Genomic DNA, 23412 nt, shown 5'->3' with positions numbered 1-23412 from the left:
TGCTCGGCGACTATGCATTGGTAGCTTGAAACAGGCTCTGGTGGGAGTATTTATGCCACATTCATGCATATGCTTGGCTTCTCTCCAGACAGCACTTCTTCTTGCTCTTGGTTCTCTCCCTCCGGCTGAGTGTGGACCACAGGCTCAGAATGACTCAGACCTCCTTGAGGAGAATCAGAAACTCTTTATCCCAGTGCTTCTCTCTTTAAGCTCATATGTTTCCACGGGTTGAGGAAAAGGACATTGTGATGGTTTAAAGAGCTTTCGTCATTCCATCTTTCAGTCTGTTGATTATATGTGGGATTAAAAATAAGCAATGTGTTGATACTATCAGCTGAACACACTAAATCAGCTTTCTTAGTTAATAACAGCAGTAGAAATGAAAGCGAGAATGAGCTGCCAGTGATTACAGCCAGACACATGGTTCACTGTACGTGTCAACAGGTCCAATTTCCACTGGAATTTTCCACCTGGAATGATAAAGTCTGATTTCCATCCACTGGTGATCATTGGCTCAGGAGACACCTTCTGCAGGAAACTCTTCCTGCCTGCTGCTTCCACAGAGTAGGGGAGGCAGCTCCTGCATGTTTCCCCAAAACCCTGGGCACACCTTTGACACTACAGTACAGAGAGGTTGGCCAGTTTGTATTAAATGCCTTCTCAAATCAGATGATCCATCTGTAAGATGCTGCTGAAGAACGCTGAAATTCACCAGCAAGCCTTTAGTAATTATGAGGTACGGACTGCTATTAGAGAAATAAAACAAGTGAATCAAATAGGATTAACCCCTTCAAATGACTTAACTAGGTATTTCTCACAAGTAATAAAGAAGAAATTCCTTTCATTCTGTTGCGGATAACCAGAAACAAGGAACTGCAGGGTTTCTAACAATAATTAACAGCCTGTTATAGATGCTGCTTCTAAACATGATGACAGTTTGCATTTCTCTTGTTGAGGATAATAGCAAAACTTTCTTATTAAAACCAAAAACTAATCCCTTATTTGAAATCTCACTTATAGCAGATTATCAAGCATTTATCTAGATGATTTAAAGTAACCACATATTTGTCTCCACTTTTCCCCAAGCTGTCATTTTGGAATAATAGCCTAACTCAGCAAGAAGATGAATTGAGTCATGAGTTTAGATTTCCTCGTAATATTAATCTCAATCTTCTTTGGTAAAATTATTTTCCTCTATTTTTAAGAGTAATCATTCTGTATGTAATATAACGCTAACTGCTACCTGTAGCAACCACAAAACCTTAATGAGTTAGCACAGCAAAGGCACGTTTCTTGATCCTGTCACAGTTCAGGATGGGTCAGTGGATCTGGGCAGCAAAGTGCTCTCTTCCATGTAGTGACTCAGGAACCCAAACTCCTTGCATTTGGGGCTCTGCTGTTTTGTAGGTTTCAAAGTCTCCTCTGGCTCCTCTGCATCTGGCCATAGGCAGGAAAAGAAAAGTGGACAGTTGTGCAGAGGTGTTATGGCCAAGCTTGTTGGGGGCCTTCTTTTCACTTTCACCCACATTCTGTTGATCAATACTCAGTTATGCAGCCAGAGCCCAACTCTAAGGCAAGGCTGTGTGCCTGGGGAGAAAAGGGAATGGCATTGGTAAACACATTTGTTCGGTCAATTTTGCACCATGACAAAATTTTCAAGTTCTTTGTGGTCTTGGGCTATAGAGAGGATGCAGAGTGTAGTGGTTGAGACCGTGTCCTCAAATCAAACCGCTGGTATCCAAATTCCATCTCTACAATTTACTAGATGGTGAATTGGGCAAGTAACATAGCCTCTCTCTGTGCCTCAGGGTCCTCCTCTGTAAAATGAGGAAAATAGTAGAACGTATAGAGTTTGTGAGAGAATCAACTGACTTTCCATGTACAAATGTTTAGAACAGTGCCCAGAATATAATGAACAACATATAAATGTTTGTAAAACAAAATGTTTGGCTGGGTGTGGTGGCTCACGCGTGTAATCCCAGCACTTTGGGAGGCCGAGGTGGGTGGATCACCTGAAGTCAAGACCAGGCTGGCCAACATGGCAAAAGCCCGTCTCTACTAAAAATATAAAAAATTAAGGGGGCATGGTGGTGGGTGCCTGTCATCCCAGCTACTTGGGAGACTGAGGCAGAAGAATTGCTTGAACCGGGGAGGCAGAGGTTGCAGTGAGCCGAGATCATGCCATTGCACTCCAGCCTGGGTGACAGAGTGAGACTCTGTCGCCAAAAAAACAAAAAATAAATATTTTAAAAAATGAGATCTGTGCGTGTGCCTATAATCCCAGCTACTTGGGAGGCTGAGGCAGGAGAATCACTTGAACCCGGGAGGTGGAGGTTGCAGTGAGCTGAGATCGAGCCACTGCACTCCAGCCTGGGTGACAGAGCGAGACTCTCTCTCAAAAAAAATAAAAATTAAATAAAAATTAAAAAAAAATGAGATTAGTAACAAAGAGACTTAATTTCCCGTGTGCTATGTCGTAATTTGGGTATATTGCCATTCAATTGGAGGATGTTTCAGTTCAATTGTAAAAATACTTTATTGAGCAACATTATTTGTAATGTGCAGAGTACGACCATAGAATCTGAATAAGCAGACTCGTCACTGAATCAAAGGAAACAGCATATTTTCCCCACCAAATTTGCCTTTTAAGTTCTGTGACTCAATCCATAGTCACATCAGCGTCGTGATCTCGATTTCCTCTCTTGAAATGCCAGGTCTCATCTGGGCCCCTGCGAGTGGAAAAAGATGCTGACCCAGGACCAAAAGGGCTCCTTCAGTGGCCTAGGGCCCAGGGGATGCTGTCGATGTCACTCTGTTAAGAGATGCCTCATCTATCCACTCGGTACTCAGCTCATTCCCGATCTATTTGCACTAACATACTAGCTTTTCGAGTTATGATCCGCATTTCAGAATATTGCTTGATTTTACAAAACACATGAGGGCAATATGATGTGATTTCTCCATATGTAGTCCCCATCTGAGGAGCAGGTTGGGTATAACAGGCTCTTTCTCTTGCAGCTGGATGACTGTACTCTGCAGCTCTCTCACAATGGCGCCTACCTGGATTTGGAGGCCACCCTGGCAGAGCAGCGGGATGAGTTGGAAGGCTTCCAGGACGACGCTGGGTAAGAGCAACTGTTGACCCTGCTGACTGGTCCCCACCTACCAGGAAATGGGGGTACATTGAGGCCTTAAAATATTTAGGAGGAACTACCATGGCTTTGACCTTCTCTTAATTCTCAGTCACACAGGAGGGAGATGCAAGTGACTCATCAGTGGTAACTGCAGACCCGTTTCCATTTTGAGTAACTTTTCTTGATGGGTGCTCGGGAGTAGCCTTTTCTAGGAACATTTGTGGTAGTCAAGCACATGGTATTTATATTCTAAGTTATTTTAAAATCATATATCACAATTAAATAGATATTTTCCAGCCAGCTGTGGTGGCTCACACCTGTAGTCCCAGCTACTCGGGAGGCTGAGGTGGGAGGATCGCTTGAGCCTGGGAGGCTGAGGCTGCAGTGAGTCATAATTGTGCCACTGCACTCCAGCTTGGATAAAAGGGCAAGACCTTGCCTCTAAAAATGAATAAATAAATAGATATTTTCCAGATTTTAGTGGATTCGCAACTATTTTAGATATTGTATTCAATGATAATTTACTGGATATTTTCTTAGCAGATGCTCTAGAAGATAGTTTTATATGGTATCATCTTTTAAACTCATTACTGTGGAAAAAATAATTAATTATGTTAATGTCAACTTACTTTTTGCCCATACCTAGAATAGCTTAATACGTTTGCTGAATAAAGAAATACTCTGAGTCCAAAAAAAGCAATATGCTCATAAAAAAATCAGAGATGTGCACAGAAAGTGAAACCTCTCTAGGAATATACCCATATAAGTAGCCATTCTTATATTTGTTAGATTACTGAAATAGCCTCTGATAGGGCCCCATCTTTCTCCTTCTTATTTTTATTTATTTATTTTTTGAGACAGGGTCTCACTCCAGCTGTCCAGGTTGGAGTGCAGTGGCATGATCTCAGCTCACTGCAGCCTCTCAAGTAGCTGGGACTGCAGACACGTGCCACTGTGCCCAGCTAATTATATATGTGTGTGTGTGTGTGTGTGTGTGTGTGTGTGTGTGTGTATGTGTATGTTATTTTTGAGATGGAATCTTGTTGCGTTGCCCAGGCTGGAGTGCAGTGGTGTGATCTCGGCTTACTGCAACCTCTGCCTCCCAGGTTCCAGTGATTCTCCTGCCTCAACCTCCCAAGTAGCTGGGATTACAGGCACGCACCACCATGCCTGGCTAATTTTTGTATGTTTTAGTAGATATGGGGTTTTGTCATGTTGCCCAGGCTGGTCTTGAACTCCTGAACTCAAGCAATTCACCCTCAGCTTCCCTAAGTGCTGGGATTACAGGTGTGAGTCACCATGCCCAGCCTACTTCTTATCCATCTCGAACCAAGTGTATCTCTGATTTCATCACCCTCCTCTTCAGGAAACTTAAGAGGTTCCCTGATACTTTCCAAATAATGCTCAGCTATCTTAATCTGTTGTCCAGGAGCCCCCAAAAGTTGTTTGAAACCACTTTGTCTGAGTTAAAAATATGGTCCACTGGATACTATCTGGGAGTTCTCATTTTTCACAAATAGCTCAATTAATGGAGAAAAATTGGAACCTTCTTAGTTTCGTGTAGCTATTTGACTTTAGTATGTACTGCTGGCTTCCTGGGTTTCCCCTGTTTTAACACCCTTCACAATTTATGATCATTGATTATGCTGCCAGTTGCCCCTCTTCTCTGCTGCTAACACTCCACTAGGCCAGAACCATGCCTGTCTTAATGTCCAGTACTTGGCATTTTCTCAGCATGTTTCAGGCACTTAGCAAATACTGGTGGCCAGGTGAATGGCCCATTGCCAGAATGGATTCCTGAATAGCATGGCCACATGCACCAAAAAAACCAAGGTCCTTGTTAGGATTCAGCAAGGTGCTCTGAGGATACCCTTCTTGTCTCTAGAGTGGTAGTAGTAAGGGGCACACCAATAGTATGTGAGAAAGGATCCTGGAAACCACTATAGGCTGGGCATATGAGAGGGGTATCTTAAGTCACACCAGATTCTACTTACTGATATATTTAAAATTAACACTATTAGGCTGACAGACTTGGGGAAGTTCCGTTGCAATAGTTTTTATCAAGTATTTGAAAGTGACATCCTTTCATATAAGTTGTCAGAATGCAGGCTAGATGATAGTGTAATTGAACGACTTCATGGCTCATTGATCAAACAGACCCTGGGAATGTTATGAATAGATCGTTGTCAGCTTGAAACACGTCTCTAGTGGTGTTATGCTTGATGACTTTGTTCTCATTTTTGTTTTCTTCTTTTTTATCAAAACTTGAATGATTTGGAGATGGCAGCAGAGGAAAAAAGTGCTAATGTATTGATAAAAGCAATAAGAATAAAGGGTGTGGGAGAAGAGTAATATTTTTGGATCAGCTACTATGCCAGATACTATATTAGGCTCCCTATTCACAGGCTCTTTAATAATTAATTATCATACTAGTCAAGTAATTGGATTTTATTGTTTCAGTTTTTCATCTGAGACAACCAAGGGTCAGGAGTTAAATTACATATCCGGGGTGGCAAAGCCAAGTTTGAACACAGGTGTGACCAATTCCCAAGACTATGCTCTTCTGCCATCCCCGGGGCTTCTGGGCAAAGGTCCTTTAGGTTCTATGCAGCATGTACATTTGCACCTTTTGTGACATGAGATTGGTTTCTGCGAGGACAATTGGTCCTGGTCTAAAACACTGCCTCCAGTTGAAACAGCTTTGCTGCCATTATCCATCACTGACGCTACAGTTTGCCTGGGCAACACCTGTCTCCAGATGTTGGCAGTTCCTCCACAGCTGTTCCTAAAGAGCCAGGGCATCCTGCTGTAAGCTCCCCAGAGTAGATCCTGGTGCTTGTATTCTCACTTTGTTCCCTCTAAATCATCACTTGGCCATGAGTCCATTGAATAGGTAGAGGTTGAATGCCATTTCTGTACTCTAGTAGCTAGGGTTGCTGGGAAAATGTGTTATGGCAAGATGAGAAGGTGGGACTCAAGACTTGGGAAACTGCAAACAGAGGAAGGTAGCCCAAAAAATATTGGATAGTTACACATTTAAAATTTGTTTAGAAAAATTTAAATTTTTAATTATTTTTGATAGGGTCTTTCTTTGTCACCCAGGCTGGAGTGCAGTGGTGCAATCACAGCTCACTGCAGCCTCCATCTGCCAGGCTCAAACGATTCTCCTGCTCTGGCTAATTTTTGTATTTTTTTTGTAGAGACGGGGTCTCCCTATGTTGCCCAGGCTGGTCTGGAGCTCCTGGACTCAAAACAATCCTCCTGTCTTAGCCTCTCAAAGAGTTGGAATTATAGGCATGCGTAGCTACGCGTTTGACAAGTGTGCCCCCAGATCACCCCAGAGTGAGGTTTTGTATCTTTGAAATAGACCTTTCAGGTCCTCTCCTAGATGTGTGGCATTTGACAAAGTCTGTGTGTCTCCCATGAGTGGGAGTTAAAATATAATTGCTTCCCAGTTAAGATTTGCCCTTTGGAGGTATGAAAATGGCAAATACCATTTTTTTCTCTTGATTTATTTGTGTCAGTTATAGCAAAATGTCTGCTAATATTGTGGCCATCTAATGAGGATGTATGAATCTGTGTGAAAATTGTGATGTTTTTCATACCGTGTGTTCTGAGTTTCCTTGCTGGAGGATTTTGCTTCTTTGTTCTTGTCCATTACCCTGCACTTTTATGCCAAGGTTAACTTGTTTAGAATTATCACTCAGGCTCTAGCTAGTCAGAGAATAGGTGAAAGACCTTCAAAAGTGGAAGGACAAAGCAATTATTATGCTAACAAAATAGAACCAGGTCTGTTCACTGTTCATCGCCTTCTGAGGCCAGGGAAATTAGCAAGCATGACATGGTGCAGCAGACACAGAATCCTGCAGCCCTCCAGGTTATTTTTCCTGACATTGTCATTGTGTGGCCTTGGCAAGCCCCTTTACCTCTGATAGGAGTTTATAAAATGAGGACACTTATAACATTTATTTACAGAATAAGGGAAATATGGTCCAATCCCATTTCCCTTTCTGTATGAAGAGGGGTCCTGATGGGGTCTCTGGCACCTGAGGAGAGCAGCGTAGCTTAATGGTTAGGGACACAGGCTTTATAGTTAGTCTCATGGCTGTTTGACCTTGGGGATATAACTTCACCTCTCTGAACCTCAATTTCCTTATAATTCGGGGCAATATTATCAATACTGCCTCTTTGGGTTGTTTTGAAGTAAAATATAATAATGTATCTAAAACATTAACTATTTCTTGATACATAATACACACTCAAAACTGTTAGCTTCTGTTATAATTACAGTCCAGTTCTGGGAAGATGATACATTGAAATGGGAACCACTGGAATTTAGACCCAGAGGATTCTATGCAGGTCAGGTGCCCTGAGATCTCCACTTTTAGTTAAGAGACCTCGATGGAGGTTTGCCCACAGGGCTGAGCTGGGCCAGAACCTCTATTCTTTTGCCTGTTGCTACCCTCCGTGTCTCTGAAAGGAAACTAATGCCAGCCCGCGTCCATAGGGCACTGTCATGGAGAAGGTGGGCTTTTAGGCAAGCCCTGGAGGAGATAGTGGCTTTGGGTATTTGGAAGGTGCAGCAGGTGGGAGTGTGACTTGACCCAAGAGTGGACCTGAGAACCACAATGTTTCAGGGACATCATGAGGACCAGTGTGGTGGCTGGACATGGCATACACATTCACAGGTGCTCCTAACTTCGGGTAACTTGGGGCGTTCACCTTTTCCTCAGCATGACTCCCTTCAGGCCTGTGCCACAGGGTTGGCTGTGAAGATGGCTGGTGCTTACTGGCTGTGTCATGCTGTTCACTTTCTCTCATTTGCCAAGGGGGCTGGTAGTCCTCCCACCCTGGGCCCACGTGTCTATGTGAGGTTGGTGGCTTAGAAATCATGGCTGGATGTGCATCTGGGAAAGGGTAAGAAGGGTTGCGCAGAGGCCCATCTGCAGGGGTACATGGGTCCCACCAGCTTTGTGACCAACCTGTTTAGGGGAACCCAGGGATTTGGGACTGGCTCTGCTTTTATTCTCGGACACCTGACTTCTCAGCCTGCAGATCATGGGCCCTGAGGCTCATGAACCTCTGAGGTTTCTGTACAATTTGTGGGTTTGTGGGATTTTGGTGGGGAGGTATTTCAAAGCCTTCATCAGATTCTCAAAGAGGTCTTTGCATCTCAAAATATCAGATTTGAAGGAATAAAAAGCAGTTTCTTCTTCTTATGGTATAATACAAAAGTTAACCTCACCCATTCACACATTTGTCCAAGTTTCCTCTGTGTTTTAGATGGGGGGAATGGGAAATCATGGAATAGACTTTGAACATAAGTGTAAAAATCTACTGAACCTAAAAAACCAAACTGAAACAAGCAACCAACAAAACCCCCATGTTAAGAGAGAGATTCTGGTGAGGGTGTGGAAGGGAAGAAAGGTAGACATTCTCTGATTTTTTTTTTCCCTCTTAGGGTAGTTATCCTGAGCGGAGGGTGCAGGTGTGTTGGCTGAAGCCTTGTGGCTAATCAGTGACAGGTTTGAAGGAGCTCCTGTCTTCATAGTGCTATGCAAGGCTCAAAGTGCAGGCCATCAAGTTCTGCCCCTGCTCTCAGTGGGGGAGAAAACTGGCCCTTTAAAACCAAAGGAGCCATTAGGGGTGAGTTCAGCTGGGTTGAGTGGGTAACCCAGAGGCTCTGCATACCAGCTCCAGGTGCCAGAACTGTTGATCTCTAGGTTCTGGCTTCAGAAGGTTTGGAGTGAGGTTCAGAATCTTGCCTTTTTAAAAAAAGCTGTCCAGGCCAGGCACAGTGGCTCATGCCTTTAATCCCAGCAATTTGGGAGACCAAGGTGGGTGGATCACTTGAGGTTAGGAGTTCGAGACCAGCCTGGCCAACATGGAGAAACTCTGTCTCTACTAAAAATACAAAAAATTAGCCAGGCATGGTGGCGCACACCTGTAGTCCCAGCAGGACTGAGGCAGGAGAATTGCTTGAACCTGGGAGGTGGAGGTTGCAGTGAGCCTAGATCACACAACTATACTCTAGCCTGGGTGACAGAGCAAGACACCATCTCAAAAAAAAAAAAAAAAAGCTGTCCAGATTGTTGGATATTTGTTTGGGAACCTGCAGCATAGGCTGTCAGTCTTAGAGAATATTCCCACCCCCTGTAGAACTTTAGAACCTTCCCTGCCACGCCCAGCCTCAGGCTCATGAAAGCAGAACTCAGGGGGTGGGCCCAGGGCCCAGGCAGCGGTGATTTTCAAATCTCCCAGGTGATTTCAGTGTGCAGTCAAAGTTGAGACTCACTGCGTGAGGAAGACGGCGTTCCTGAAAAGGCTGCAGTAAGTCAGGCAAGAATGAAGTAACTCCCATGCTGAATGGACACTGAAATCAAAGGTTCTAAATGCCTTTAAATGCCAGGATGTATGAGGGCAAAGATGGTATCAGGTAGGTGTGTGGGTTGGAGTCAGAAGAAAAATGACCTGCAAAGAGAGCCCCCCACAGAACTCCTTAAGTGATGAGGGGGCTATGGGTGGGGGTGAGTGGGAAGAACTTGGAGTGGGAGGCCTTGGTCAGAGGTAACCCCCTTTGGGGACAAGCAAGGAGTGGCCTAATTAACCTAAACCTGGTAGCCAAGGGAGGTGAGTGAATTGGGGCTTCACCCGGGGTGGGGGAGGGAGGGGGCTGGGAATCTGGAGCCGTGGTGCCAGCTCGTGTAGAGCGGGACAGGAGAATGGAGTGGACATGTGTCATTAGGGGAATAGTGCACAGAATGGTGGACTAGTTAGGGAAATAGTGAGAGGATAGAGTGGAGGCAATTTTGAAAAGGGGAAGAGGGGTTTATACCTATTAGTCTGAGGTTATGGCAAGCCACACACAAGGTGTGGGATGGCTAGTGAGAAATGTTGGCTGGGGACCCAGGTGAGAAGACTGGAGTACTGGAGAGGCTGGGGGTGCTTCCTTGGAGGAAGCTACAGAGTCTGGAGGTCTTGTCCCAGAGGGCCAACCATAAGATGCAGGTGAGGAGAGGACCAGGCCCTGGCTGTAGGGACTAGAAAGTTAGTAGTCACCCAGGTGGCAGTACTCAGATGATCCACTGAAACCATAACCCAGGTATTGTACATCAGTAAGAGACTCAGGTTTAGCCGCATGTGACAAAGAACCCAGATAACAGTGGCTTAAAATTTTTGACTATATTTTTTATCATGAAAAAAAGTGTATATTAAGACAATGAAAAGATAAGTCACAGACTGGGAGAAAATATTTGCAAAATGTATCTGATGGAGTACATGTATCCAAAATATACAAAGCACTCTTAAAACTTAATAAGAAAACAACCTGATTAAAAAATGGGCAAAAGATCTGAACAGATATGTCACTAAAGAAGACATTCAGATGGTAAATAAGCATATAGAAAGATCCAACATGACATGTCAATATAATGTAAAATGTAAATTAAAAAAATGAGATATCACTATACCCCTTAGAATGGCTAAACTAAAGAAAACCACTGATATCACCAAATGCTGGCAAAGATGTGGAGCAACAGGAACTCTCATTCATTGCTGGTGGGAATGCAAAATGACACAGCCACTTTGGAAGACAGTCTGGTAGTTTCTTACAAAGCTAAACGTAGGCTTATCATACAATTTGGCAATCATGCTTCTGGGTATTTACCCAAATGAGTTGAAAACTTATGTCCATGCAAAAGCCTGCGCACATTTTTGCAGCAGCTTTATTCATAATTGCCAAAATTTGGAAACAAGATGTCCTTCTGTAGTTGAATGGGTAAACAAACCATAGTATTCGTCCATTCCATGAAGTAGTTTTTATTTAGCAATAAAAAGAAATGAGCAATCAAGCTAGAAAAGACATGGGGGAAACTTAAACGCATATTGTGAAGTTAAACCAGTCTGAAAAAGCTACATACTGTCAGTCCAACTATATGACATTTCAAGAAAGGCAAAAAGCTATTGTGACAGTGAAGAGATCTTGTTGCCAGGGGTGGGAGTTGAGGTTGGGAGATGGGTAGGGAGGGATGAACAGGTGGAGCACAGGGAATCTTTAGGGCAGTGTCAACGCTCTGTATGTTGTAATGTTGGATCCAGAACGTTATGTGTTTGTGAAAACCCATAGAATTGTTCAACACAGTGAATTATAAAGTCAAACTACGGACTTGTTAATAATGTTCAATATCAGTTAATCTGTTGTAACAGATTAACATCTTGCACACTAATGCAAGATGTTAATAGGAGAAACAGGTGGGTGGGGAGGGGCAGTGTGGATATATGGGAACATTCTCTACTTTCTATGAAATTTTTCTATAAAACAAAAGCCACTCTAAGAAAATCAGTGGATAATTATACAGTTTCAAGGACAATATGTTGATTCCATGACATTCTTAGGAACCCGGGCTTGTTTTATCTTTTTGCCCTACCATCCTTAGGATCTGGGTTTTGTCTTTCGTGTTTCATCACAGTTACAAAGCAGCCGCCCCACACCCTTGTCATATCAAGACAGGGAGGCCTGTATTGGTTAGGATGCAGTGTTCTCTGTTGCAACCAAGAAATCCCCCAATATGGCAGTTTAAATAAAATAAAAGTTTTTTTCTTGTATAAGATTCCAGTATAGGCAATTCTCTCTATTGCCTAAATATAGGCAATCCTCTTTGGTACAGTAAAATAGCTATAGCATCCTCAGAGCAAGGATTCCATCTCTGGGTCTAGGTGGCTGCTTCCATTCTTACCATCTCATCTTCATCTCAGCCCCTAGAAAGAAGGAAAGGGACGAAGGGAGTGTATGCCTATTTCTGTGTGCACATGGCTTTCACTCACATGATTTTGGCCAGAGGCTCAAGGGCACAGTGTGAATTTTGGGTGTATCCAGCTAACCTTCCTCTGCTGTCACTGTGAATATTAGGTGACAGCTGATGGTCCCTGCCTTAGGTGAGAAGAGTGAAGAGTAGTGTTGGTGCTGGCTGGGTGTACTGCTTTTAAAGAGCTTTCCAGAAGCTCCACCAGCGACTTCCACCTATAGTTCAATGATGAGAACTGTGCCACATTGTGGAATATACATTGTCACTCCAAACACAATTGGATTTCCATTATAAGGCAGAAAGGGAAATAGGCATTGAATGGGTAATCAGCAGCATCTGCCTCTGCAAGGAGAGATGACATTTCAAAGAATGGGCAGTTGAGTACACTGTGCCACAAAGGCAAGTTGTGAGAGGGGCAAGGCAAGGCTGGGAGTGGTGAGCAGGAGATTTAGGGTGTCCTGAAGAAGGAGAAGCAGAAGGGAAAGCAGGATTTCCCAGGAGCTGAAATCTGTGAACAGCTTGGACAAGGGCTCTGTCCCATCACAGGGTACGTGAGGGTGGAAGACAAGAGAATGAGCTAATCAGGATATCAAGGACCTCATACCAGACACAAAGATGAACTAAAAACAGACCGTAGTCCTAAATGTAAGAGCCAAAACAAACTCCCAGAGGAAAACACAAGCAAGTCTCCATGACTGGGTTAGACAAAGTCATGGTTCCTGCCACATGTGCTTTCCGTGTCTTAGATATGACAAAAGCGTAAGTGACAAGAGAAAAAAAAACAAGTTTGGACTTCATTAAAATTAAAGTCTTTTACACCCCCAAAAGAGATAATTGGTAAAGTGAAAACACAAGCCACAGAATGGGAGAAAACGTTTGCAAATCATATATCTGATATCTGATGACCTTGGAGACATTAGGCCATGTGAAATAAGCCAGACACAAAAAGGTGACATACTGTTGAATTTCATGCGTATGAGATGGACAGAAAAGACACATCTCTAGAGAGGCAGAGTATATTGGTGGTTGCCTCTTGCTGAGTATGGGGACAGGGAGCAATTGCAGATGGGTAAGAGGGTTTGGGGTTGTTTTTACATTGATGAAAAAGTTAAAAAGTTAGATTATAATGACTTTACAACTCCACGAAGATACTAATATTCAGTGAATTATATCCATAAAACAGGTGGATTTTATGGTACCTAAATTATACCTCATTAAAGCTTATAAAACACGGGTCAGGGAATGACTATGGAAGAGAGACACTGAGCTGGTGATGGCCTGGCTAGGTGCGGGGAGAAGCTTCTGTGATGAGTGGTCACTAGCTTAGTGGAAGTGGACTGAGAAAGTCCATTCTGTCTGCCTCATGTCTTGTTGAATCAAGGGTGAAGGAAACTGGAAGATGAGAGAACCAGACTGGCCTCTCTGAGAAGGTATCTAGAGAGGTGCCCTGTTTTGGTAGATCCCTTTTCCCCAACTGCACAAACTTCACATTTTGGTCATAGGACGTGTTGCCCAGGGTGCTTCCACCTGGATTCCCTGTGTGTCTCGGACTCCTCACACCTTCCAGTTAAAGTAGATGACTCATTCCTCAGAGGCTGACACACTCAGGGTTGCTTATACAGGAGGCACAGACATTAGTATCGTCCCTTGAGAAAATTACAATGCTACATCACTGGAACTTTAATGAAGAACAGGAAAAAGCATCAAATAATAACAAATGGATTATTATTGTCAATTCTTGAATGGGCAGTGAAGAGAGAACGAGAAAAAGGAATGATAAGAGAGTTGGGAGGAATGAGAAGAGGCAGACAAAAATGAAGCAAGAGACATACAGAAAGAGAGAGAATATCCAGATAATTAAGACAAATGGAACAAGGGAGAGGAAGTGGCTGAAAGAACAGTAATATCTACAATGGGATTACTTAACATTATTCAGCATTTATTACATGCCAGCCATGTCCACAGCATGTTACTTGCATTGATTGATTGAATTCTCACACCCTCAGAAGGTAGACATTATTATCTTATTTTACAGACAATAAAGCCAAGCCTCAGAGAAGTGAAGTAACTTGTCCAAGATCACACAGCTGGCTTCAGAGTTGATGTTTTTCTACCTCTACAGTCTGCCAGGGGAGAACAGAACACACCTGGAGATTAATGTAGTGGCAACTGCCTCTCTTGCTTAAACTTTGAGCTTCTGGGCAAGTTAATCTTAGCTATCTCTGTCCTTTTACTAGCTGATGACTGGTTCAAATCCTCCTCCATCTCTTTATCCCTGAGATGGAGTGCCAGTTGAGCCCCACAGCCCCAGACGCTTACTAAGAGCTTTTTACTCCTGGGGCAACTGTTGAGGGGGCCCTTGTCCCTACTTTGGCCAGGTGGTGAAACATCTGTTTCTATCCTTGACTGAAACTATAGTTTATTTCTTCTAATTTAAGTGGAGGAGTACTTGGGAACATTGATTCCACTGTTGGTTGCTAGAGAAAGTCATCAAGCTTCTGGTTCTATACCACTCAATAAAATAATGTAAGCACTTCTTGTAGTCACAAAGGGCTTTATATGTTACTCTTATAAAAAGGCTCCCTTGAGACACAGGGTCGAAACTGAAACACACAGGTTTCTGTGAGCCTTAGTTGGTTAAACCAGACTTTTCCCAAGGCCACTGATATTATTGCAGCAGAAATCTGTGTATTCTGAGAAGGCAGGACGTTCAGAAAGTTATTTTAGTGGTAGCACCGTCATGTCCCTGGTGTGTGTGCCTCAACAGGGGTTTCCTTGAGTTGCTTATCTATTTTAGATAGTCCCCTTGGCACTTGGGTAGCCTTGGCCTTAGCATTGGTTGTGAGCAGCCATTGGTTGTGGCTGCCTCCTCTAAAGATTGGCTGTTCAGAAGCTGGTGATGTCTCACTGGCAGTGGCTGTGCTGATAGGAAAAGAATCTGAATCTCCCTGGGGAGAATAAGGTCAAGCTGAGCCGCCTTGCCTTCTGGGTCACTGGATTCTGGGTACTTGGTGCATTCCACTTCATCTTGCTGCAAAAACACAGACTCAAAAGGAGTGGCAGCTGTAAAACTAACCCAGAATGCTGGTATCAGGGAGAAAAGGATGGCTAAGGTGAGTACATACTGACAGTCTGTCTTTGAAATGTGGAAGCCCTATGAAGGCAGATATCAAATTTTGTATTAGTCAGGGTTCTCCAGAGACACAAAACCGAGAGAATATCTACCTATCTCATATGGATTGGCTCTGTGTCCCCAACTGAACCTCATCTCAAATTGTAATCCTCACGTGTGGAGGGAGGGACCTGGTGGGAGGTGATTGATTCATGGGGGCAGTTTCCCCCATGCTGTTCTCATGATAGTGACTGAATTCTCATGAGAGCTTAGGCTTTAAAAGTGTTTGGCAGTCCCCCTGCCCCCCGCCCCCCGCTCCAGCTCTTTCTTCACATCCAGCTTGTGAAGAAGGTGCTTCTTTCCCTTTACCTTCCACCATGATTGTAAATTTCCTGAGGCCTCCCCAGCCATGTGGAACTGTAAGTCAACTGAACCTCTTTCCTTGTAAATTAGCCAGTCTCAGGCAGTTCTTTAGAGCAGTGTGAAACAGACCCATTCTCTCTCTATCATCTGTGTAATCTATCTGAAATATTTATTTTTAAGGAATTGGCTCATGCAGTTGTGGGGACTGGCAAATCTGAAATCTGTAGGGCAGGCTAGCAGGCTGGAAATGCAGGTGGGGTTTCTATATTCCTGTCCTAAAGCTCCATATATATTGTGCATCTCATAGAGTACATCTCATATGTATGTATGAGTTAAGAAAATAATAGTCCAAAGATACAAATCTTGAGAGACTGTCAGTGTGAATTCACTGTAAGCAGCTTAGCATCCTTTTCTCCCTGATACTGGCACCAGTGGAATGAAGGAATGGATAAGAGGAGTGCACATTTGGGGGGCAGCTCTGCGGAGGTGATAGGGGCACTGACTCTAGGGTCAGACTGCCTGGGTTGAGTCTGAGCTCTGTCTCTTTCTAGCTCTGTGACTTCAGCTCCATCGCTTAACTTTTCTGGGTCTCGATTTCCTTATCTTTAAAATGTCATGTTATCTACCCGTATTTGTCCATTTTCACACTGCTATAAAGATGTACCCGAGGCTGGGTAATTTATAAAGGAAAGAGGTTTAATTGACTCACTGTTCTGCATGGCTGGGGAGGCCTCAGGAAACTTACAATCGTGGCAGAAGGTGAAGGAGAAGCAAAGGCACATCTTACATGGTGGCAGGTAAGAGTGAGTGAGAAAGCAAAGTGGGAAGAGCCCGTTATAAAACCATTGATCTTATGAGAACTCACTCACTATCACAAGAACAGCATGGGGGAAACCACCCCCATGATCTGATCACCTCCCTCACACCTGGGGATTATAAGTCAAGATGAGATTTGGGTGGAGACACAAAGCCTAACCATATCACTACGTTATAGACATTTTCTGAAGACTAAATCTGTATTAAGTACTTAGAACCTCATCTGGCACATGATAAGCATTCCATAAATGTTTACGACTACTATTATTTCTGAACCCAAACTGACATAGTGTCCCATAGTGGGGAAGGGAGATGCCTATGATTCTTTAATTTTCCTTTGAAAGTTTTAGCCATGAAAGAAGAAAAGGGTATATTTACTGGAAAGGCAGGGATAAAATGATTATCTTTAAACAGATATGATTATTTCCCTAAAAGAAGCCAAAGGACTTAGCAAAAAGATTTTTAGAATCAGTGGTAGTAGGAAAATGGCCATATGTAAAAGAAATACATAAAAATGAAACTTTCTCCAATATGTCAGTTTTAACTAATTAGAAAATATAGTGGTGGAAGGAAGCTACCAAATTTAAAGGTACCTTATGGTGGATGTCCTTTGTTTTATTTTATTTAAATACACACACACACACACACACACACACATATATAGAGAGAGATAGAGCAAGCAATATGTGAAAATACAACAAGATCAAATAAGGTTTTTCCTAAGAAGTCAAGAAGAATTACATATATATGTATATATAATATATATGTTATATATATGTAAAACTGTTATATTGGACTCTAATTCTTGAACTCTTAGGATGAGTCTTATATGGTCCTGTTGTATTATTTTTACATATGATGTAATTTGATTTCCCAATGTTTTCTTAGATTTTTGCATCTTAGATTTTCAGTGTGTCTTTTTGGTTAGGTTTTAGTACTAAGGTTACACCAGTTCCCTAGAACCCAGGGACTCTTTTTATCCTTTGTAAGCCTTAGAGAAGGTTATACAGTGAGGCAGTTGTGTAGTGAAAGGCAGGATGGTGCAGGTGACTGTGGAGTCAGATTCTGTGCTTTCAGCCCTTCTTCTGTTTCCACCAGTCCTGTATGCAAGTTACACCATTTCTGCAAGCTTTGTTTTCCTCATCTAAAAAATGGACACAGAAGTAGTACCTACATCAGAGGTGGGTGGAAGCAGGGATGGGGAAGGGTAAGAGGTCACAGATGCCCTGCTGTGAACCTGGCTGAATCTGGCTACACTCTTCACCCACTTGCCTCTTCCTTAGGTGGTCCCCTCCTTTTCTCTGAACCTGAGATCTGGGGCCTCCTCCCTGCCTCAGCCTGCTTCCACCATCATTGGCTCCCAGTTCCATGCAGGTTTCTTCATGTATAGGATTTTGTGTACAGCAGCAGATAAGGTAGGAGGTAGAATATTGAAGCGGAGGAATTGTGATTAAACTTCTAAAAAATAGGACTTTTTTTTTCTTCTATGCTTTCTTAAATTCCATTAGGGTTTAGCTTAACAAACCAATTGCCTGGTTTCTCAGCACCTGGAAAAGATGGTGGGCTTGCTGTGTCTTGGCAGTCATAGTTTTCACTGAGGGGTCTGGAATCCCAGAGTGACCACCCTACATGCTCACCGTGGGTCTAGAGAATTATGTGGGGAAACACACTTACTCAAAGTGCAACTTTGCAATTGTTTGAAGATACAAGAAGATACAGAATGGACCCTTTCTGAAATTCTCCAGAACTTGGGGCATTCTGAAATGTCTTCCCTGGTCAACTCATGCTTTTTCTCTCTGTCAGCATTGATAGCATGTCCTTTGTCTGCTATTCATTTGACATTTACCATTGACTTATAACTGCTGGTAATGCAAATTACAGAAAATCCTTGAGATTGGAAGACTAGGATTTACTGTTTCTAACAGTTAGAGCCCATCTCCCGGCAGGGGTTCACTGATTTTCTGCTCCTGGCTGCTGTCCCTGCTACCCCAGAAAACCTTTCTTGGCAAGTTAAACAAAAAGCTGTCTATAATTCAATTCGGTGCACTTAAATCAAAACTTTCTTCTGGTCTGGTCAGAAGAGTTAGAGGAGTGTTCATACCAGGGTTTTTGAGAGTGAGAGTTTTTTTGTGAAGAATATGTTTTTGCAGATATCCGTGTTTACAGGAATCTTGAACTTGTCTTCTGTAGACATTATTTGTTGGCTGCAAGCTTCTTGAGACTAACGCCTTGCATATAAAAAATGTAAAACAAACAAATGAACAAAGGAAAATGGAGGGGCTCACTGAATTTTGAGGGGACTCTGAATGCAGACTCTCTACCTGAAGCAGCTGCTCAGCTGGAGGCTACTGCATGCTTTGCAGTTATGCAGCTGGGTTTCCTTTTTTCTTTAAAAGAATCTATATTCGTCTGTTCTCATGCTGCTGATAAAGACATACTTGAGACTGGGTAAGTTATAAAGAAAAAGAGGTTTAATGGACTCACAGTTCCTCATTGCTGGGGAGGCCTCACAATTATGGTGGAAGGTGAAGGAGGAGCAAAGGCACATCTTACATGGTGGCAGGCAAGAGAGTGTGTGCAGGGGAACTACCCTTTATCAAACCATCAGATCTCATGAGAGTTATTCACTATCACGAGAATGTCCCCATAATTCAATTACTTCCCATAACTTGTGAGGATTATGGGAGCTACAATTCAAGATGATATTTCAGTGGAGGCACAACCAAATCATATCAGAATCAACAAACCATTGTTTAAACCATACTTCTGTCTCTTACCTGGTCGGAAGAATAAAAAATGTAATTGATGTAGTCATTACTGTGAATTCATAATCACAGTATTAGTAGCGTGCCTTGGTGAGATCTGTGTTCCCTTCTGTCCAACACAACCACACACCAGGAGGCAGGAAAGCACTTCCAGATTCTGTTATACATTAAGCCCTGGTGGGGAGAGGTGAGGATGGACAGGGAATCTCGCTTCCAAGAGCCCCGCCATACTACCTGCTGCCGTGCTGTTGGCTGGCTCTGCTTTTCCTTTGTCCACTGCCTTCCTCTTTCTCCAAACCTCAAAGCCTTTGTTCCTGCTGGGTAGCCAGGACTCATGTTTTCTCCCGTTTATCTCCTTCTGCCAACTGCTCTGTGCTTTGGTTCCTCTCTGCATAAAGCAGAGAGGAAATTAGTGGGAGTGGAACTGGGGAGGTCTGCCCTTTTTCTTCCTTATGAGAAATGCAGTGAGAAGGAAGCAGAGGTGAGATGGGGTGTGGGGTAAATTGGCATTTCTGATAATAAGTAGTCTGTAAGCCTTCTTTTGTAGATTCCCATTTTCCTGTAAAGGTATAAGAGAAAAGCCAACAGTCTTGAATTGATACACAGTAAAGCCATTCTGATTACCCCATGATGTGTTCCCTTTTCCTATATCCGCCCCCACCCCCAACAAAAGGTAAAAATAGCCATGAGAATGATCAAGCAGATCTGTGTTGTTACATTCCAGGAATTTTACTTCATGGACACAGATTTTAAAATTTTCCCAACATGGTCAAGCACGACTATGTGCAGAATCTGTGGATGGAGCTTGGCAGTGAGATGCATGTGCCAAACCAACAAAGTCAGACTTCTTTATTTTATTTTTTGTGAAAGGCCTGCTATGTCAACATCATTTTAGGATAGATTCTTGTTCAGTGTGGGTCTCTGCTTCTCTGGATCCCCACTTAGGTGGGTATGTCAGAACCTTCACGTGGATTGACAGCACGTGAGGTGTCTCTGCTGACTCCTCTGATGCCCCTGTTTTGTCTCCTGTCTCGTTAGGCGGGGCAAGAAGCACAGCATCATCCTAAGGACGCAGCTGTCCGTGAGGGTCCATGCCTGCATCGGTGAGTGACATCTGCCCTCAGGAACTAAATGCATGATGAAAAACGCGACTTATGGGAATAAAATAAAGATTCACTGTTATTCTATCTGTTTGCACTAGCCCCTATCATTAGTTCTTAGAGTTTTAGTGAAACAATTTCCAGCAGTGATTCATTCCAGCTTCCTCTGCTGTTTGGTTAGTGACTGGAGCGTGAGGTAAGACAGCTTGCTGGTGAGGTTCCTTTTGGCAGTGCTGGGGGAGATGTTCTTCTGGGGACTGTGCCGTTGTGAGCCTCTGGTGCATCGACCTGCTCTTCAGGTGCCTTCTGGTGGCTCTGTGAGGAGTGCCTGTGGGGAATTGGAGTCTGGGGCTCCAGGTTGTTATCAGAAGACTAAAAGGAAAATCTTGGGTCAGTGCAGGATGAGGATACATGTGGATACAGGGCAAGATGCTCTTCAGCGAGCAAATGTATTTGTGGTTCAGAATGGCTTGCTGTGGGAGGCCCAGTTTCCTCCTTGTATTGGGCCAAGTTGCGGGAAGAATATAATGTCATAAAAAGGAAAAAAAAAAAAAGGAATTAAATTTCACTTTATGCCTAGAAGTTTTTAGTATCTGAGTAATTTTGCTTTTGTTTAATATATGGTGTGGTCTTCATTTAATCCTCTAATCGAAAGAGCATAGATCATCCTGTTGAGACCTAGTCTGCACCCTAAACGTATTCATGGGTGGAGTGGAGGAAATTATTTCTGGTCCCTCCTTCACTCTGCTTCTCTATTGGAGACCCAGGGATGGGGGGACCCAGGGCTGGAGATGGCGGGAAATCCATGTGATTTCACTTCATTTGGTGTGGAGGGTGGTGAGGTTGCAAGTGTCTTGGGTAACAACCTTTGCCTGACTCTGCAGCCAGAGAATAATTGTGTCAGGGTGTCAGGAGTATTGGTAATCTTGTTGGAAACAAGGTAAGACCCGTAGGACCTCCAGCCAACATTGACTATTCTGCTTCTCAACTGCTTGTAGCACTGAGTAAATGTACGATGTATATGGGCACTTACATTAAATCAGTGGCTTTTTTATTACCCACTTCATGTTTTCCCAGTGATTTCATATGTATAAATCATGTGTATCTATAGGAAAGGTCTGTGACACGACTTTGGATAAACTTCCCCCTTACCCTCATCCCAGATCTAGAACAAATCCAGGCACAAAACATGTACTGAACACTGTTGAAACACAGTTGATAACTACCAGAAATTTGGGACATGAATATGAATTGGTTTTTCCTAGGAATAGTAAGGCGGCAGAAAGCAGACTTGTACGAAAATGAGCTCAATCCAAATCCAAATGATTTTAAGGAAACTCCTTTGCCATATGTACTCAAATATTTCAGTTACGTGATTTTTTAAAAACAGCTTTGTGTTATTGACTTGTCTTATGAACTTCCGTATCCTATCGTCCCATGTGATAGGTGTAAGATGTGTGACATCTTATCCTGTGGCATACTGAGCACTGACAGCCCCTCAAGCCCGCAGTCAACCCAGGACACATGTGCTCCCTGCTCTAGGGGTTGACCTGGGGCTGGTGGAGTCGGGGTGCTTGCTCACATACCTCCTTATGCCAATTGCACTGGTTATCAAATTATGTAATTTAATGAAATAGTACCAAATATTTCATACACTAATTAAATATGACTACCTAAAGGTCACTGCTTCTTTGAAAGTTCACTATTTTGGAAAAGACTCAAAATTAGTCACTACAGAAGCATTTCTGTCAATGTAAATGTGTTATGATAACTATAAAAGGTGAGGGGGAATATTATAAAAATCTAAGAGGATTCTACTCTTCATAAGCATCTTGAGCTCTGTTAGACTTCAAAGAAACTGAGACTGGAAATCAGACCTTGTTATTGGAGTGAGTTATAAAAGAAGGTCTACGTGGAATTCCAATGGGTAGATCCTTAGTCAGAGAACTATTTGTGCCTCATCACAGGTAGACTGGAATGTTTCGCTGTAATAGCTACGAGTGCAAAATGTTTTAAGGTCTTATTTATGTTTATGTATTTTTTATGTATTGTTTTCAAAAGGATTTTCTGCTTTAATCAGCTTTTACCATTAATTGCCTCAGGCCTGATTATGTCAGATGAGAGGATTTGGCTCAATAAACTAACAGCAGCACCCAAAAAGGAAAAGTTTTTCCTTTGTATTAAAAGCCTTAAAATTCCATTTCCTACTATTAGCAAGATCTGGAATAGATTTATTATAATAGCACTAATTATTATCCTTTGGTTATGTATAGAAAATGGAATGTGTGCATCATGTTCATGAAGTACCTTCCCCTGTTGTGACATATTCTTTCCCTTTCTGAATGGCAGTGTTCGTTGAGATTTCTTAGGGATAAAGAAAATAATACCTGGAACAATTTTGCATCAAAATGACAATGGGAAATATGACAAGGAGAAAATAAACCTTTTTCACTTCAGTTGTTTTAGTCTTTGTTTCTTCTTAAGGTTCCCTCTTTGCCATAGAAGAAATAGTTGAAATAGTAATACTACAGGCGTGGGGCACAGTGGCTGCTGTCTCAGCCTAGCACCGCATGCAACTCCCCTGAAGACGTTCCTTCTACCCACGATTGGACTGGAAGGATGCAGGATCAGCTTTAGTCTCCTGGGCCTAAAATGCTATCAAGTAAATGTCTCTAAAATAATGCTTTCTTCACCCTACATTCTCTTCTCCTTCATTCCTGTTTTCATTAAGTAGAGGAATGTTTAGAATCCAGGATTGTATGTTAACGAGTTAGAGGTGACATGCTTTTGGAATTCTCTCGTGTTCACTTTGGAACCCAGCACCCATTGGGATGAGTGTGTGGTGGGTGAGCCTTTATGGTTAGCAGCCCAGCAACCCTCACGAAAAATGAAGGCCACAGGGCTCTGCTTTGATGGTTACAGCTAGCAGCTGAAGCAGGTCTTTTCTAATAGTGTAGCGGCTCTGAAGCATGGTTAGCAGCCCAGCAACCCTCACGAAAAATGAAGGCCACAGGGCTCTGCTTTGATGGTTACAGCTAGCAGCTGAAGCAGGTCTTTTCTAATAGTGTAGCGGCTCTAGAAGCATCTAATAGTGTAGCGGCTCTGAGGCAGGAGGTTGGAATGAGATTTTGGTATAGAGAGAGGCCTCAAGCTTTTGTACCTCTGTGCTTATCTCCACTGTAATTTTTATTTCTTTGTGCATTTTTGGTATGACCACTTGATATTGCAGTGAACGCTGCAGCACTTGCCTTCTTAATCTAGCTTCGATCTTTCAAAGAAATGAAAATTTTGATGGTCATATCGTGGGCATACACTTAC

The 23412-nt window shown here is 42.9% G+C and overlaps 1 protein-coding gene across 3 annotated transcripts in view; it reads left to right on the top strand.

The window, feature by feature from the left end:
- The window catches only part of FHOD3 (formin homology 2 domain containing 3), a 482714-nt gene that overhangs the window by 53866 nt on the left and 405436 nt on the right, over nucleotides 1-23412 (top strand). For all 3 annotated transcript variants that reach the window (XM_023207642.2, XM_023207641.2, XM_023207640.2), the window contains exons 2-3: nucleotides 3019-3125; nucleotides 20033-20097. In XM_023207642.2, the coding sequence (XP_023063410.1) occupies nucleotides 3019-3125; nucleotides 20033-20097 (172 nt within the window). The remainder of the gene's footprint in view (nucleotides 1-3018; nucleotides 3126-20032; nucleotides 20098-23412) is intronic.

This window comes from Piliocolobus tephrosceles, chromosome 18 (genome assembly GCF_002776525.5).
Source record: "Piliocolobus tephrosceles isolate RC106 chromosome 18, ASM277652v3, whole genome shotgun sequence".
Classification (NCBI taxonomy): domain Eukaryota; kingdom Metazoa; phylum Chordata; class Mammalia; order Primates; family Cercopithecidae; genus Piliocolobus; species Piliocolobus tephrosceles.
Note: the sequence above shows the minus strand (reverse complement) of the source record. Positions and strands in the feature narration are given on the sequence as shown.